Raw genomic sequence first — 16,200 nt, forward strand, 5'->3', positions numbered from 1 at the left:
GCGACCCTAGACGGCGAGAACAACCTGCCTCGCTCGCGCGAACTAGTCTGCCTAAGCAGGCTGAAGAACAAACGTGATTCATAAGCGCGTATCCTGATATCTAGCTCTAGAAGCTCAAGAGTAATCAAACCTGTCCGGCAGAATGACGGGAGCGGCCAGGGTCCAACCAAAAATACCGTAGCACACCCATGCGCTCACGATCTTCACCCAGCTGGCCCAGTATGTGCGACCGACCGGCTGGAAATCGTCACCCCGCTGATCGAGAGGTTGGTCACCACCGATGTTCTGTGTGAGTAGTGTGGCTACCCATGCGGTCGCAAGCATGAAGATGATGTGGAACAGCGAGTAATTGTACTGCGTCCTTTGCTTCTCATCGTCGTTCTTGAGCTTCCCTGTGTCAACGTCGTCGTCTTCATCGTCACTTTCGTCCAGTGCTGATGCTGGCAGCGCGCCAGACTCGACCGCGCGGCGAAGTGCTTCCTGTCGCATCTCGCGTCGGCTCTCGGGCTGGGTATCAACCAGGCCATGGCCTGTCTCATCATCCAATGCTACTGATTGATAGCCTGGCTTTCCGGTGCCAAGTGCAAGGCCGAGCGTTGCAGCTCTTGTTGTGGTGTAGGCACATGTGATGAAGGTAACAACAGCACCAATGACGATGCTGGCCTTTCGTGTGCCCGTCGCGCGGACCAGAGGATTGCATTGCTTGTCATCCGGCTCCATGGCTACCGCACTAAGTGTGAGATATGTGCAGTAGATCGACACGATGGCTGCTTGAGCTAGACCCGCACGTGGGTTGACAGCCTGGATGCTGGGGTGGATTGAGATGACGCTGACTCCGATGAAGAAGATCAGGTTGAGCTATGATGTGTCAGTGGTGATTATCAACATACGATATGCAATACTCACTGTGATGGCTGCCTGATTCATGGAGCATCCACTGTTGGCAAAGTAGATGTACATGACGATGGTCATGGCCAAGCTGCCCAAGTACATGCCCATGGTCGATCCAATCAAAAGACCTCTCCAAAGACCAGAATCTGTATCGTCAATCTTCTCGATGCAATATTCTGCAAAGGTATGCGCCAAGTCGACCAGTAGAACCAATCCAAGCAGCAAGAACAATATGGCACCCACCAACGCGGCATAGTTACCCCAGACCTCGAAGAACTCATTTGGTATCAGGAAGCTCAGCACGATCAGGCCCAGCCATACAATCAACTTCGGTCCCCAGTATCCGTTCTGCAGTGCTGCGCGCTTATCTTTCGAGCTGCTCACTCCCAGCAGTAAGACGGCATGGAAAGCGTGGAAGAGGCCGAGGGCAAAGTTGATTCGGTGGACAGCAGCGAAGCCGAAACATTCGTGGGAGAAACAGTTGATCGTGACATAGTCGAGGAGTACCTTCTGCAGTTTTTTAATGGCCCATGGTGTGAGCATGACCCATGAGAGGAGGGAGTTGAGGAGAAGGATGAGGGCGTAGGCGATTCGGGTTGCGATCGAGTTGTTGCATTTCCCGCAGGCTGAGCAAACGGCGCTACATGTTGCCTATGGAGTCGTCAGCATCGTTGGTCCAGTGTAATGCATCGCTGTTCGATCGTACGGCACCACAGCAACTCGCTGCAAAGGTCATGAGCTGTGTCGCGGTCAGTATGCGCTGGAGTGGGCAGGAGGTCCGTCGTGCTCACAGTTCCCATGCTTGGGACCGCCAGCAGCGGTAGCGACAACAATGCGCCCATGTCGATCGATGCGCTATGCGTACAAGATGCATGTATCGAGACTCGAGAGACGATGTTGACGCCTGCTGCTTGATCTGGAAGTCGCGGCAGAATCGCAGTGCCACACGATGCACGTGATCCTTGTCACGCGCTATCGAACACTATACACTAGGTGTCCTGAAAGCGACAAACGATTTCTCCGACCCAGCGAACCCAGACAAACAATCGTCACCAACGGCCTGATATCTTTCTTGCTCTTCCATGCAGTTTCTGGGTCTGGGGATTGAGGCAGAGCTCATCATGAGTGTCGGGAGACTCTAATAGAGCTCTCGCATCGCAATGACCCAGGCAATCGCATCAAAGCAAGTTCAATGTGAACCTACACACTACCCGAATCCAGAGCAGCATGTATAGCAATGCACAGATACAGCAGTATCCTGATTACCATACTTCGGCTAGCGAGAAATCCTTTGACCTCACCGCCCACGCACCGTGACGTAGCCTGGGCAGCTTCAGAGCTGTACCGATTGAGCCATCACTATTGACCAAACAAAGACATTCTTGCCCACACAGTGACATTTCCACGAGGAATACAACAAACTCAAGATCCAAGGAGTAATCCACTCAACATGACATTCGTCCAAGAATTCAACTCATGGTTCGCTCCAACAGCGCCTACAGGCATGTACGCCTCGGATCCCCCCAAGATCGGGACTGAAGGTATGCATGGTCAGAACGGACGCATATATCAATCAGCAATATGGCAACTTCACGTCACTCTGATCTAGAATGCCTTTGCATACCACCACGATATAACTAACACCCCATCCCCCACAGCACCTCGCCCAGCAAAACTCGCCATAGAACCCAGCAAACAGACCATAATCGCATTCCTCCGCCACTGCGGCTGTCCCTTCGCCGAGAAGACCTTCCTGAATATGCGAGAAGCCGCCCGGACGCACAGCGACATCGATTTCATTGCGGTGTCCCATTCGGAGGAGGAGCATACGCAGAAGTGGTTGAAGAGTTTACCGCAGTATGGTAGTGACCCTGGGAACTTGCGAGTTGTAAGTCGCACCTGTTGTACCTTGTCACTGCTCCTGGCCTCCTTTCGATCTTGTCTCTCATCGTTACGCCCCTCCACTAAAACCCACCAGGTAACCGACTCCGAACGCGAAGCATACGGCGCCTACGGTCTCGGCACATCTGGCTGGGCCCACGTTCTGGCGCCCTCAGCATTGTCTAGTGTATTTCAGCTGAGCAAGGATGGGATCTCGAATCGACCCACTGAGAGCGGGAGTCGGTGGCAGACGAGTGGAACGTATGGAATCGGGGCGGATGGTATGATCAAGTGGGGAGGGCCGGCGAGTAGGAGTGATGATATGCCGGATTTTGAGGAGGCCGTTAGAGAGCTGGGGGAGTAGGTGGAAGTGCTGGAACCGAAAGGGTCCTGTAGGGATATGTATGAAGTCTGGCAACGGATGAGTAAATGATCGTTTGAAATGGTTTAAGAAGTTCTTTCATTTCCACAATCTACCACACACCTCCCCAATCCAATCAAGGCGTGTGATGGGTATCTACATAAGAGTAACATGGTTCCACACTTGCTGTAGGTCCAGCAGCAAGGTCTACCGGGTTGGGATCATTATCGTACAAACATTTCTTCTTCGTCTCGGAGGATCAGACTTCGAGTTTTAGACCTTCACATCGGCGGTATCCTTCTTGACCTCAACAGTCTTCTCGCCATCAAGCTTGTGCTTGAACTCGTCGACGGAGATTGCTTCCTTCTTGGTGACGCCGTGGTCCTTGGTGCCTTCGTTGATGACTTCGTGCACGGGGATGGTCTTGTGGGTTACTGAGGGGACGATGGTTTCTGTACGATGGGTTAGTGTAGGTCAGATGCAGTGTGTATATAACATTGACTCACCCTTCTCGATGACTGGCTGGATAGTCTCGTGCAAGTGGTGGTGCACATTCTCGCCCACAACAGCACCCTCATCAGTCTTTGTCTCCTTGGTCGCAGCCTCAACAGTCTTGTCACCGAAAGCGCCCTCCCTAGCGTCAACACGGGCCTTGACCTGCTCGCCCTCGGTGTCCTTGTCAATGACACGCTCCTGTGTTGCGGCTTGCTCGTGGGTGTGCTTGGTGGCCTCGACGTCCTGGTCCTTGAGTGGTTGGACAGTGGTGTGGTAGTGGTGTTGGTGGCGCTCGCGGTCGATGACGGTCTGCTCCTTGGTCTCGTGCTCCTTCTTCACCGTCTCATGCTCGACAGCTGGGGCGACTTCGCGCTCGACGGTTGTGTCCTTCTCTCCTGCACCGGAACTAGCGACTTCGTTAGTTCGGTCAGGGACAGCATTGGTGGAGGAGGCAGGCGGTGGTGTCGGTTCCGCGTCTGCCTCCTTGCCGGAGTTGCCGTACAGGAGCTTGTTGACTGCGGATGTTGCGGCGTCCATGGTGATTGTCCGATGTGTTGTTTGAGAAGGCAATGTGAAAGTTCTTGATATATGTGTTGAGATGCTGTAAAGTAGTTTCAAAGTGATTCAACGTACGCAAAGCAGGCGCGACCTACTCTTATGCCCGACGCGTTTGTCGACCACCATGCCACCAAGACACGAACGTCATGGTGGAGTTGCAGCAGTGACACACCGAAGCGGGATGCACAATGCAAGTTGGCCAGGACGTCCAGCTGGATTGGAGAGTACAGCATCATGCGAGCCACAGTGATGTTGAAGGCAGTCACTGTCATTGGGGGAGGACTTCGGACCGTTCCGTGCGTTCCCATGTCAAAGTGTGGCGCAAGTGGCAAAACTGGGAAGAGGATGGCGGTGCAAGTTGGCAGATTGGTATGGAGCACACATGCATTCCGGAGCATGGTCCTGTGTGCACGTCATACATGTACGTGCTTCTCTTCACGATTGTGTTTCTGTGCGAGACGATTGCCTTCTGTTGACGTGCCTGCAGTGCATCATGCTGTGGAGAGGTGGTGCGCGTGTGTTGCTTTGCTCGTCTGAGTGACGTGGAGGCCTCGGGTGGTGATGTTTCCTGTCGGGCAGCTGTGTACATGTAACGTCAACCAATATCGAAATCGTCATCATAATCACTTCGCAATCCTTCAGAAGGCATTGTCGATACCGGGCAGGACGATGCGATGCCAAGCGCGTGGTGTCGATGAAGATGTGTGGTAGTAAACATTGAACGTGAGGACTGTCTCTGCAAGACCAGCACTTCCTTGCTCGACCATCGCAGCAACATTCACGTGCAGCTGCAACCAGCTGAATCGTTCTTCCGACGCGCTGGGCACATCAATCTCGTGCGCATTCCACTGTTCAACGATGCGCCTCCCATCCCCTTGCATCAGCTCACATGTATATCGTCGTGAAGACCATCCCGGCTGATGGGTAGCATCGCTGAGCCTCCGGCGACCGGCTCGCCCAACCATCCCACCACCGCGAAGCGCACCTCATCCGTCGCGCACACCGGCCCAACCATCTACTCTCGCGACTTCGCCTACATCGACAATGGTCCGGTAGTGGTGGTGCCTGCACGCGTGGTGCGCGCTGACATCTTGACGTCCAGCGCAAAGACTTTCGCCGGGTACGTCGCCCTGCTGCCCTCACGCGTTCCACCATAGCTCTTCCTCAGCGACATGAGCGGCTCCCAGTACTTGGGCCAGCATGCCCGATTGCGCTTGTTGGAGCTAGGTGGGCGGTCGCCGAGCTATCAGAATGTGTGGGATGATGAGACTGAGAATATGCGCAAAAGGTTGCTGTCTGGGCCGACGGTCGACATTCGTGTCGGACCGGAGAGAAAGCATTGGAGCTTACATCGCAATCTCCTATGCCATCACTCCTCCTACTTCGAGACCGAGCTTCGCGTAGACGAGAAGGCCGAGACCAATGGGACAAAGCACCACCAGCTGCATCTTCCACATGATGACCCACTTGGCTTTGAGCTGCTCGTGAAGTGGCTATACCAAGGGCAACTCGAAGATGCATCACAAATGTCAGATGAGGCCAAGTATGACTATGCCGTGGCCTGTCACAAGTTGTATCTGCTTTGCGACAGGTTCGACATGATTCGTCTGAAGGACATCTCCATGGACCAGTATCGGCAGTGCTTGAACGAGTCGCAGCTTGTTCCAGATGCAGACGAGATCAACGACATATATCGCGCCTCACCAGTCGGCTCTCCATTTCGTTCCCTCATGATCAGAATCGCCGCGCGGCAAATCATGGACCCAGAAGTAGCTCGAGATGCGGAAGCGTACCGAAAGTGCTTCGTGAACAACCCCGACTTCGCCATACAAATGGTCAATGCTATACGCAGCATGTCTGGTGGTATCCTATTCGACGATCCGACCCATGGTGGCGAGTGCACATATCACGATCATGATAATGTCTCGGGCTGCCAGCTCGAGGGCAAAGGCAAGGCCAAAGCGACCAAAGCAGGAGCTGTCAATGGGCAAGGTTAGCTCCTTCCGATTACAGACATAGAGCGTCTCTTGCCATGATGTGCTCATACTTCCAAGGTCTCTCGCGAATCAGCGGCGGAAACTCACAGAACGATGACGCCCTGCGAGCACCTCCTGCTGAGCTGACACCAGCGAGGCGAACGCCCCGAAAGTTGAAGGGACCGGGGCAGGTACCGTCGACAGCGGAGAGTACGATTGCCTCAGAAACTGCGATAATCCAGCCTATGTCTGCAGGATGTTTGAGCACAGCGGCTCTAGCCGACTCACACCACAGCCCTCATGCCGCAAAGAATGGCGAGAAACCTGCGACGCAAGCGAATATCCGGTCTACGAGAGTGCCATCAAGTGCACCACCGAAGCTGGAGAGACGAAGCCTTGACGGCTACAGAAAAGCGCCTTCTCAGCGGCCACTGGGTATCACTTGTAATGGGGTGCCGCCTCACCACACCCCTGTACGCGTCGCTTCACCATTCGACTCAATGGACACCGCCGCAGAAGGACAACATGGCGTAAGGATGCGTATACCTCTTACTCAGGGGCTCGTCATGCAGCAGGGGATCAAATCGCCACTTAATACGAGAGACAGCAATCAACAAACCTCCATCCATGTCAACGATGTCGTGGCAAACCCTGCCATCGTGTCTCCCTCGCTGGGTAAGGAGAACAGACCGCTCTCGAGGGCCAACTTGGCTAAGGCAGATCGCCTCCATGCCACCACCAGTGAGCATCACAATAGTGTGCAGTCAACCGCGCGACTGTCAGCGACTGCTAAACACAATCGCCACATGAATGGCATACGTACGATCGACGGCACAGATACCGACAACGGCAGTACGGTTTCTGCCCAGTCACGGAAACGAAAGATGCAGGATCGCACTCGGAGGAAAGCACGCAGGAATCACAGTAGTGCCTTGAGAGCTGCACCTGAGGCTGACAAGACACCGAACGGTGTCGCAAGACCAACGTTAGAAAGGTCTTCGACCAGTCATTCGAGTACGATCAGTCGTACCGCAAGCGGGACTGCAAGTGTGGCAAGCGGGCCTCGTAAATTAAGCAGAGTCAGCTCTGTTGTCAAGGTTCGCAATGGGAATGGCGGAATGACCAGTATTGATGGCAAACGTCCTGGTGTGATGCATAGCATTCCTATTGGACGACAGCCGCCGAAGCTTCGGCTGAACTCACGACAGACATGACAATTTACAGCGGCAGGGCATCGCAGATTATGCAGGACGTGCCGGCAGTGTATCATGCATACACCTACCATGACGTGTGCAGGAGGGAAGTGGAACTTGAGAACACGTGAAACAAGCTCTGGACATTAGAACTGGACTCCAAGGACCATTGGACACACTCCAGTGGCCGAAGGCATTGATGAACACGCAGCGGCAACAAAGCGCACTGATTATCAATCGTCGCTGCGGGTAATTGTCATGAGGCTCAAACCACCGCAGTGAAGCCAGAGAGGGGCAGGAATCTACCCCTCGATCGACGTAGCTCTCTTGCAGCTCTCACAAACTTTCAATCGACTTACTCCGTACTGCAAAAGCACAATGGCAGAAGAGCCAATCTACCGCTTAAGCGGAGACAGCTGTCATCGTCCTTATACTCAATGCTTTCTGCCTCCTTGACCCATCTTACCTTCACCAACACCACCAACAACAACAAATCATCATCACCATGGATTCCATCAAGCAAGCCCTCGACGCCGTAACAGACGTCAAGCCCGAAAAACCCATCAAGCTCTACAGTCACCCCGGTGTACGTCCTCACCTCCACCCCATCCCTTTCTCCCACCTCCCTAACACCCCAATCCCTAGGGCCCCAACCCGTGGAAGGTGGCCATAATCCTCTCAGAACTCTCGATCCCCTACGTAAACATCATCATGGACTTCTCCGAACTCAAGCAAGCCCCCTTCGAATCCCAATTCCCCAACGGCCGCGTCCCCGCCATCGAGGACCCCAACACAAACCTCAAACTCTGGGAGTCTGGCGCAATAATCGAATACCTCCTGGCGACCTACGACACGACCAACTCCCTCTCCTACACCACCGGCCCCGAAAAGTGGAACCAGAAGTGCTGGCTGCACTTCCAAACTTCCGGCCAAGGTCCCTATTTCGGTCAACGTGCGTGGTTCATACTCTACCATCCTGAGAAAGATTTGAAGAGTTGTCTCGATCGGTACGGTAACGAGATCAGACGCGTGCTTGGAGTCATCGACTCGCACCTCAAGCAGTCAGGAACGGAGTATCTAGTCGGCAACAAGGTATCGTATGCGGATCTGGCTTTTGTGCCGTGGCATTGGCTGTTGGAGTATCCACCGCACATCATGGGCGAGGAGTTTGTGGGCGAGTGGAAGGAGAAGTATCCGGTTTGTTGGGCTTGGTATCAGAAGTTGCAGGAGCGCCCGGCGGTGAAGAAGTGTAGGGATGAGAGGATGGAGGCTATTGCGAATAGTAAGAAGTAGAGGTGGATGTTCTTAAGCTGGGTTGGTAAATAGCGTAGACTGTGAAAGTATGCACTCGCTCGTTCAGTGTTACTTGTCATGATTCGGGATCAGTTGGTATTTGGGCAATTCTATGGCTGCGCTTCTCTTTCAAGCCAGGGTTTGGCTGGGGCAACTTGGTCCCGCCAAAGTCTGTCGAGGATAGAGTCGGCCAGGAGTCGTCATGGACAACGTACACGAGAATGCTTGTGAGGTAAGATGCCCTGACGTCGATGTAATGACCCACCAAGATACGTTGGGTCCTATGCCAAGCTCAGTCCAGGCCTTTTGAAATACCCAACACCAGCATATCCGCGACTACTTCACTGTCTAAGACTCCGATCTAACGGCTAGGAGAGACATGCTTATGCTCTCGGATACATCTTTATGGCCAAGATAGCATCTGCTGAATGACTTATGGTATGCGGTGTCCACTGACACCGATAGCATCTCGGCGTCTAGACAACTATCGTATAAAATGTACCTCGAGCATTGTAAGGTGTCCGAACAACAAATGCGCCGAGTTGTTCCTAGTGATCCCAGCGATACATCGTTTCTCTTCTTCAATGCCTGCACAGAGGTCGTCTGCCAGGTCGGCCATCAAATCTCGCATCGCGTATCCGACCATTGGCCGGTGGCTGTGCTCTGGATCTTCTTGTTAGTTCACGAAGCTTGGGATCAGGCAAGTCAGTCGTTCTGAGTTCTCTGAATACGTACATTGCCCTGCGAAGTAGCGGAGAAACTTTGAAGGTTTCGAAAAGCGAAACGAAACCTTCAAAGCGAAAAAAGTGAGGCCAAGCGTGCTGAACTTGTAACGAACAGACGGATCCGGAAGGACTTACGTTTCCCTGAAGGTGAAGTCGAATCTCCCACCCTGCTGCTCATTAAGATCAAGATCAAGCAAAATGACTTGCAACAGGGTTAATGATGCAACAATTCCTCCGACCGATCATGACTTCGATCAATTTGAGATTATTGAGGCTGTCAAGCAAGCAAACGGGTCCTGACCCACAGCGCACAACCGCAACTCCATCGCATCGACGCCAGACCCGGTGACCGGGAACGAAATACTTTGTGAGACACGTTCCTGCATTAGCCTTGAGTTGCGCAATGCGATCTGCGCAGGAGTGGAGACGTCATTGCGAGCCGCAAACGCCATGGCAGAGGTCTTGTGTCTGAGTCCTCGGACATGGACCGAGTGAGGATCGTGGAACGTGGTACCCGCTTCCGTATGCAATGGAGATGCTTCCGCCAGATGATTGTCTCGGTGCGACCGAGATGGTGGTAGAGCAGGTGCCTATAAAGATAGTGAGGAAAAGGTGTGTCGGCCAGTACGAGCAAGATAGAGACATGATCCAGATCGGATGTACATTGGTATACTTGGCATGCAAGGGTGTGGCTTGCTGCAGGCTATGCGAATGCGCATGTGGCAACCTTTGGCGGACGCCGGCAGTGCCTTCCAATCTGCTCGGAGCTCGAGAGCCGTTATCAGCGCGACGAGTCAATGGAAGGCCCCCTTGTGCTACAAAATCCTTCTGACCAAGTATCAACGAATGTGTTGAGCCGAAGTAGAAGCCTGAAGGAGGTGACGTTTGGCCAACTCCGAGCTTCTCCACGTTCTGCCCTGCGTTGCGTTATGCAAGATGGAGCTGTTTGGGTTACATGACCCAGTAGCGCCATCGGCCGGGACTTGTCGATCCCATGGCCGGGCTGGCGGCGCTATCAATTCTTTGATGCCGCAAAGAACGTGAGCTTTCCGTTTTGCGCCACTGCTGCAGATGGCCAGGTGCGTCGTCTGTCATGGCGCCCGTCGCATCGTTTGCTGGAACTGGCGCCAAACAACCACTCATGCGCGCGCGACTGCTAACAAACGGGCGGGTATGACATGTTGCGGATAGAGGCATGGGGTTCCAGGTTGACGATCGAACTTGTAGGTGTGGCTGCAGGAGCATCTCTATTTCGCAACCAGGTAGCAGGGTCGCGGACCAGGAGGTAGGTAGGAAGCTGTCAGCAAGCGTGCGCTCGTACTCCCGTGCAATGGTGACAATTACATGTACCGGGCGCGTGATGCCGCCTCTGACATTGCGAAAGATGACATTCCAGGCGCAGAGAAAGAAGGCAGTTACACGCAGCCGTCAGGTGGTGGGCGGTCGGCGTGTCCTAGCGCGGGCCGTGGGGCCAGCAAACATTGCTCAGCATGGCCAGTGGCCACTGAGGCAGGCACGGTGGAGGTGTAGGGAGGATGGAGGACATTTGTGACGCGTCGCAAGCCGATATACCGTACCGCCACGGGAATGCGATGAGAGACGACGCGCTGGGAGATCACATCAGACATCAGACATGAACATGATGATGATGGAGAAGGAGTGGAGGTCGAGGCGCTAGCAGGACGCGCTTTCGGTCTAGGCCGATTGGGTTTGAGCGAGTCCTGAGGCCGCATCAACTTCGAAACACCTGACCTCTTCTATCACAGACACGAGACCGGCATTTCATCCATTCGCCCACTCTCCAGACGGCCCTGGGCATAGATTGCCATCGCGAACCAACACCGCCCGCCCAGACGAGGCCGTGGTAAGCGCGAAGGGCCGCCTGGCGGGCGTTGGGTGGATTGTGTGGCGCCTGCACGGCGTATGCAGTGCGCTTGTTAGGGTAGTCATCCATGCCAGACTTTCTTTGGACGTCTGCTTGTGCAAAATGATGCCTGTCGTCTGCCGCTCAGTAGTGGGCCAGCACGCATGCCGCAGACCCCAAGGGCTAGCTTCGGTGTGCGTAAGCCTGTCTTCCCATCGCGGCCAGCCAGCAGCGAGGATTCAAGCACTCCGAAATCCGCTCAGAGTTGCTCGACGTCCAGGAGCTAAACCTTAAGCAAGATCTAACTGCTTGCAGTGGTGCAACGATTCCAGTGCCCGGGACCTGGGGAGCGCCAGCCGATTCGATGGGTTCCTGAGTGCTGGTTCCAACGCCGTTCTGGAAGAGCTTGCACTGCTTGCCCTGCCTGCTCTGGCACACAGCACGCCCGCCCAGTGCCCACCATCGCTCAAAGCAGCCGCCCTATTGTGCCTTACCGCAGGGATCTTCTCCCAGAGCATTGCGACCCACAGCCGCGGCGACGGGGACGAGTGAGCCACATCGCTCTAGCTGCTGGCACACTCTCTCTGCTTACTGCTTTCAGTGAGCAATGACCACTCGCTGCCAGCGAAGGAGGAAAAAGGCCAGCACGTCGCACAGCTGCCAGCCCTCCATGGTATCACCAGATCTTGCCTCTTTGCTCAATTCATCACCAACTGTCTGTATTCGACGACACTTGTGTGCGCCGTACCTGTCACTGGCTGAGCACCGTGCTTACCCAGAGGGTGGCATAAAGGACAAATTCCTATTTGGTGTGAGAGCCTTGATGCATCCTCGCCCAAGCTGTACCATCAGACGACTCAGAGAAACTTCTATATAGCTTCGGCTGTCCAGCTCTACGTTTCAGCTCCTTCCCATCCAGCATCTCGGGTCCTTCAACCACATTCACTCACTCGGCTTCCGTCATCCGCGAACCTTCAGCAAGCCTCTTGATACCAACGGCCATTACTCAACGGCTCTCAGCTTCCACACACCGCCTCATCGCCTGAAGAACACTTCTTAAACCTTAACCTGAATCGCGTAAGCAACCGACGACCACATCACCTCATCACATCCACCACCTGAAAGTGAGTCTCCTTCCTGTCATGTTCCTGTGAACTTCACTAACCATCATGTCCAGAATGGCCAAACCAGGAAAGTGCGAACACACCTTCAAGATGATCAAATCCGATACGACACTCATCCTCTGGAATTGCAACATGTGCCATTCGGGGCCACACTGGTTCATCTTCGAGTGCGCAAAGTGCAAGCTGAAGACCTGCCGGCCATGCACAGCGAAAGCATCATAGGTATGACTCCCCATCATCAAGACTATGCTCGAATTCTGATCATCGAACAGCGTCGTCTTCAAATTCTTCTTTTGGTATCAAGCGGCGTTCAGGAATATCATACTGGTTCAGGAGGCTACTTTGCAGCGTTACGTTACCCTAGCGAGGAGTCTCGGCAAAGGTGTTGCGGCTGGTGGAAGGGAAAGGGAAACCGACGGGATAGAGAAAGCGGCCTTGACTGAGAGTCGGCCCGGGAGTCAAATGGATTACACGGAAAGGGCGGCGGTTGGTTGAACAGTGCTGGACTGACTGATTCGGGGTGCAAGGAAGAGGCCTGTCCGCGAGGACATTTTGGGGAAACAAAGATCTAATCAACTTTTACAGTAATGCTCGGCGCACAACAGGAGGGAGGGATCTGGAAGCCGCTACGAAATAGACAGCAAGTAGCGATGTTTAGCCTTGTTCACAGCCACCTGGTTTGGGGGGCTGGGCATGTATTACAAGACGTTCACACAGCATTCCTCCATTGGCCATGCGCCCGCTGTCCCAATGACCTGGATGTCGAAGCTTTTGCTCCGATGAGATGAATCCCTTTGCACCTTCTCTCGGTCAGAGTTACTCCAAAGTCAGCTTGTCCCCTGCCAGCTACGTCCTCATCTGATACGTCAACGACAGGCACATGGGGGTCGCATGGACATGAACTTACGCCTGGAACAGGTATAGTGAGGCTAAAGATGCTGGATTTAACGCAAACTAAATTCTGTCGACGAGTTTGCAAAGGGATCGTCAACGACTGACTCGCGCGATGCATGTGACATGCGTGCGGCTTGCATATGCAGTCTCCAAGTCATGCAGGTCGAGCATCGGCAAGGACTGGCCGTTGGACCTTCCGGTGTCGTGCCGAAGGATGGTGCATCTGGATGTACGGGATGTGTGTGGGCTGTGCCGAAGCGGGATCGTGAAGTACTTGGTTTTGTAGCTGGGCTATCGACTGGGGCCTCATGACTAACGCATCTTGTCATCTCGCCGTTACTTCGTCACCTCTCATCTCATCGTCTCATCGTGCTATCTTCGTTACTCTGGCGACTCGTAGTGCCTCGGTCCTCATCCCTCGTGGCCCGGGTTCACCTTGCGTGGAGCTTAGACTGGGCAGGTCTGTGACAATAGTCAGCATGATGGCACCTTCCTGCCGTGGTCTGTTATCAATCTTACAGTGCCGCAAGAGCCGCATGTCTTGCCAGAGGCGGTGGCACCGCACTTAGGACCTGTGTCAACGATATCAGCCTCTATCTCAAAGCTCGGGTCGATCGCTAGGCTTACAGGTTGGATGCATGGTGCTGGGAGTGATAAGCTTTTGTGGAGAGCACTTTGATGGTCTTTTGGTGGATTTGGATCGAATTTGTTCAGAGGGTGTTTGAGAGCAAGAGGAAGATGTTGCTCGTAAGCTCGGTGATTACCTAGAAGGTGGGGCAGAAACAGCGCACGTGAAGCTCGAAATCGCGCTAGGCTGGAGTAAGAAGTAGTGAAGTGAAAACAGCCTCGGCAGCAACGGCCCATGGCCAACGGCTCCTGCTACACTTCATCTCTTCACCTCCTACACAGCCCATGGAGACCGCTGCTACACTTGAGGTATCGCAACGAGATCTCACAATCTCACGACTCATGCCTCTTCCTCTTCCAGCAGTCTAAACGATTCCATCAACCCCTGCACGAGAGCTACGGACCGCACCTTCTTCCGTGCCGAGCAATTCCACAAAACACAACATCTCGAACCTCATTCGTTCCCTGTTCTGAAATACATCCGCACTACCTCCCTCAAACACCCAGGCCAAGACCGAACCACCCATCGCCGCCATCCAGTACCTTGCTCAAGCATCGCATTGCAAGGTGACAGGCGCCGCCCGAAACATGGGGTACGACTCGTACCTTCCTATGTTGGCAACATTGGCGGTTATGCATCCTCCTGATGTGTGTCCGGCGTGTCTGGAGACGGTTCTCAGTGAGCACTTCGTTGTCGGCCAGTCACGCCAGTGATGTGGCAGGTCGGCACGCGGAATGCACTCCTGCCATTCTGCCAGAACGATTGACTTGGTGATTTCAGGAGCCACAATAGCAGCATCGCGGCTAGGATCGTGGTATAGATGCCCCGCGCGTTGACAGTACTTTAGTGCCACGAGGGACCGCAGTCGATCATTCTTCAGGTACAGTCCAGATCTTTTGCGATCGGCGGTTGACATTTGTTTTCATTCGTTCTTTACTTTATGCTCTGTACAATGTCTCCACTCGTTGTTCTGATTCTACTGTTCTCTGTACAGACCACGATCGCTAGCCCAATTGTTGAAAGACGGGCTCCGACCTTTGTCTTCGATGGGGACGCGCCTTTCTCGGTCAGCGCCAATGACTTGGCAGCATCGCTTACCTGTCCATATGGCAATCCATCAGCTGCGTCGCCACCTGTACTGCTCATTCACGGCACCGCAACAACAGGACAAGAATCATGGGGCGATGGCTATGTTCCAGCTTTGAAGGCCAACGGCTTCACAGCATGCTACATCACAATCCGTAAGACCGGTCGACATACACATGTCATCGATCACCTCTGACATTCTCCAGCCAACCGCGCCATGGGCGACATGCAAGTCAACGCCGAATACGTCGCCTACAACATCCACGCCATCTCCTCCCTCTCCGGCAACATTCCCACAGCCGTCATAACCCACTCCCAAGGCGGTCCCGTAACGCAGTGGGCCCTCCAATTCTGGCCGAGCACACGATCAGTCACCCGCGCCTTCGTCGCCCTTTCACCGGATTTCCACGGCGTTGAGCTACTGAACAGCGACAGTCTCTTGTCCAACATCTGCTCCAGCGGGATCTGCCAGGCGTCACTGTGGCAGCAAAGTGCTGGAAGCCACTGGTACGATACGTTGCATGCACACGAATTCTCCGCGCAAGTTCCCACCACTAGCATCTGGACGCAATTCGATGGTGTTGTTACGCCGGCGGGAGGGAATGCACAGGTACGTGTCCGGGGGGAAGAGGGTTTGCCACAGGCTCCCGGACGAGTATAGCTAACAGTTCCTTCTTCGGTAGCTTCCCGGCGCGAACGTCGTGTCGGTGCAAAGCTTATGTCCACTTCGACCGGATAGTCATGTTACAATGACGATCTCAAGCGCTGCTTATGCGTTGGCGCTTGACGCTTTGAGAAACAATGGTGTTGCCAGCATGGCAAGGGTAAGGAGGAAGGCTCTAAATATCTGCTTGAGATTTGCAGCACCCGGGATGAATGTGAACATCGCCAAGGACATCGGATCTTTGCTGGAGAACTTGGTCGATGGAGTACTTCTCGGTGGTCCGAAGCTGAAGGCGGAACCTGCTATTGCTGCTCATGCCCAATAGAAGTATCTCATGCCTGCGAATGTACATCGATACTTACAGACCAGGGTTGGAAATAGTATACCCCACAGAGGGTCACCTCCGCTATTGATAGGAAGGTCACGGACGGCAGAAAAGACAATCATAACAGCCCAGCGATCGTACGATAAATAGCCGGCACGACAATCATCTTCGAAACGTGGCATATCATCACCAGCACCTCGCATCTGACAGTACAAAACACATCAATAGCATACCACTGAGCC

General features: G+C 53.9%; 6 protein-coding genes across 6 annotated transcripts; 4 read left to right on the forward strand and 2 right to left on the reverse strand.

The window, feature by feature from the left end:
- Positions 1–114: 114 nt before the first annotated feature.
- Positions 115–1,733, reverse strand: CLAFUR5_02718 (Membrane protein TMS1; the record flags this gene model as incomplete). The annotated part of the gene is made up of 4 exons (XM_047901866.1): positions 115–858; positions 907–1,542; positions 1,598–1,630; positions 1,683–1,733. The coding sequence occupies 4 exons, from the start codon at positions 1,731–1,733 to the stop codon at positions 115–117; spliced, it is 1,464 nt and encodes a 487-aa protein (XP_047758363.1).
- Positions 1,734–2,341: 608 nt separating this feature from the next.
- On the forward strand, positions 2,342–3,136 carry CLAFUR5_02719 (uncharacterized protein; the record flags this gene model as incomplete). Its single annotated transcript, XM_047901867.1, has 3 exons — positions 2,342–2,432; positions 2,550–2,779; positions 2,870–3,136. The coding sequence occupies 3 exons, from the start codon at positions 2,342–2,344 to the stop codon at positions 3,134–3,136; spliced, it is 588 nt and encodes a 195-aa protein (XP_047758364.1).
- Positions 3,137–3,406: 270 nt separating this feature from the next.
- Positions 3,407–4,165, reverse strand: CLAFUR5_02720 (uncharacterized protein; the record flags this gene model as incomplete). Its single annotated transcript, XM_047901868.1, has 2 exons — positions 3,407–3,585; positions 3,640–4,165. The coding sequence occupies 2 exons, from the start codon at positions 4,163–4,165 to the stop codon at positions 3,407–3,409; spliced, it is 705 nt and encodes a 234-aa protein (XP_047757494.1).
- Positions 4,166–5,106: 941 nt separating this feature from the next.
- On the forward strand, positions 5,107–7,376 carry CLAFUR5_02721 (uncharacterized protein; the record flags this gene model as incomplete). Its single annotated transcript, XM_047901869.1, has 3 exons — positions 5,107–5,306; positions 5,475–6,178; positions 6,241–7,376. The coding sequence occupies 3 exons, from the start codon at positions 5,107–5,109 to the stop codon at positions 7,374–7,376; spliced, it is 2,040 nt and encodes a 679-aa protein (XP_047757493.1).
- Positions 7,377–7,860: 484 nt separating this feature from the next.
- On the forward strand, positions 7,861–8,648 carry CLAFUR5_02722 (Glutathione S-transferase-like protein OpS6; the record flags this gene model as incomplete). The annotated part of the gene is made up of 2 exons (XM_047901870.1): positions 7,861–7,941; positions 8,001–8,648. 2 exons carry the CDS (start codon positions 7,861–7,863, stop codon positions 8,646–8,648), a joined length of 729 nt encoding a protein of 242 aa, XP_047757496.1.
- A 6,175-nt stretch (positions 8,649–14,823) lies between these two features.
- CLAFUR5_02723 (Lipase B) lies at positions 14,824–15,958 on the forward strand (the record flags this gene model as incomplete). Its single annotated transcript, XM_047901871.1, has 3 exons — positions 14,824–15,124; positions 15,176–15,579; positions 15,653–15,958. 3 exons carry the CDS (start codon positions 14,824–14,826, stop codon positions 15,956–15,958), a joined length of 1,011 nt encoding a protein of 336 aa, XP_047757495.1.
- Between the last annotated feature and the right edge of the window lie 242 nt (positions 15,959–16,200).

The sequence above is a fragment of the Fulvia fulva genome, chromosome 2, assembly GCF_020509005.1.
Source record: "Fulvia fulva chromosome 2, complete sequence".
Lineage (NCBI taxonomy): Eukaryota > Fungi > Ascomycota > Dothideomycetes > Mycosphaerellales > Mycosphaerellaceae > Fulvia > Fulvia fulva.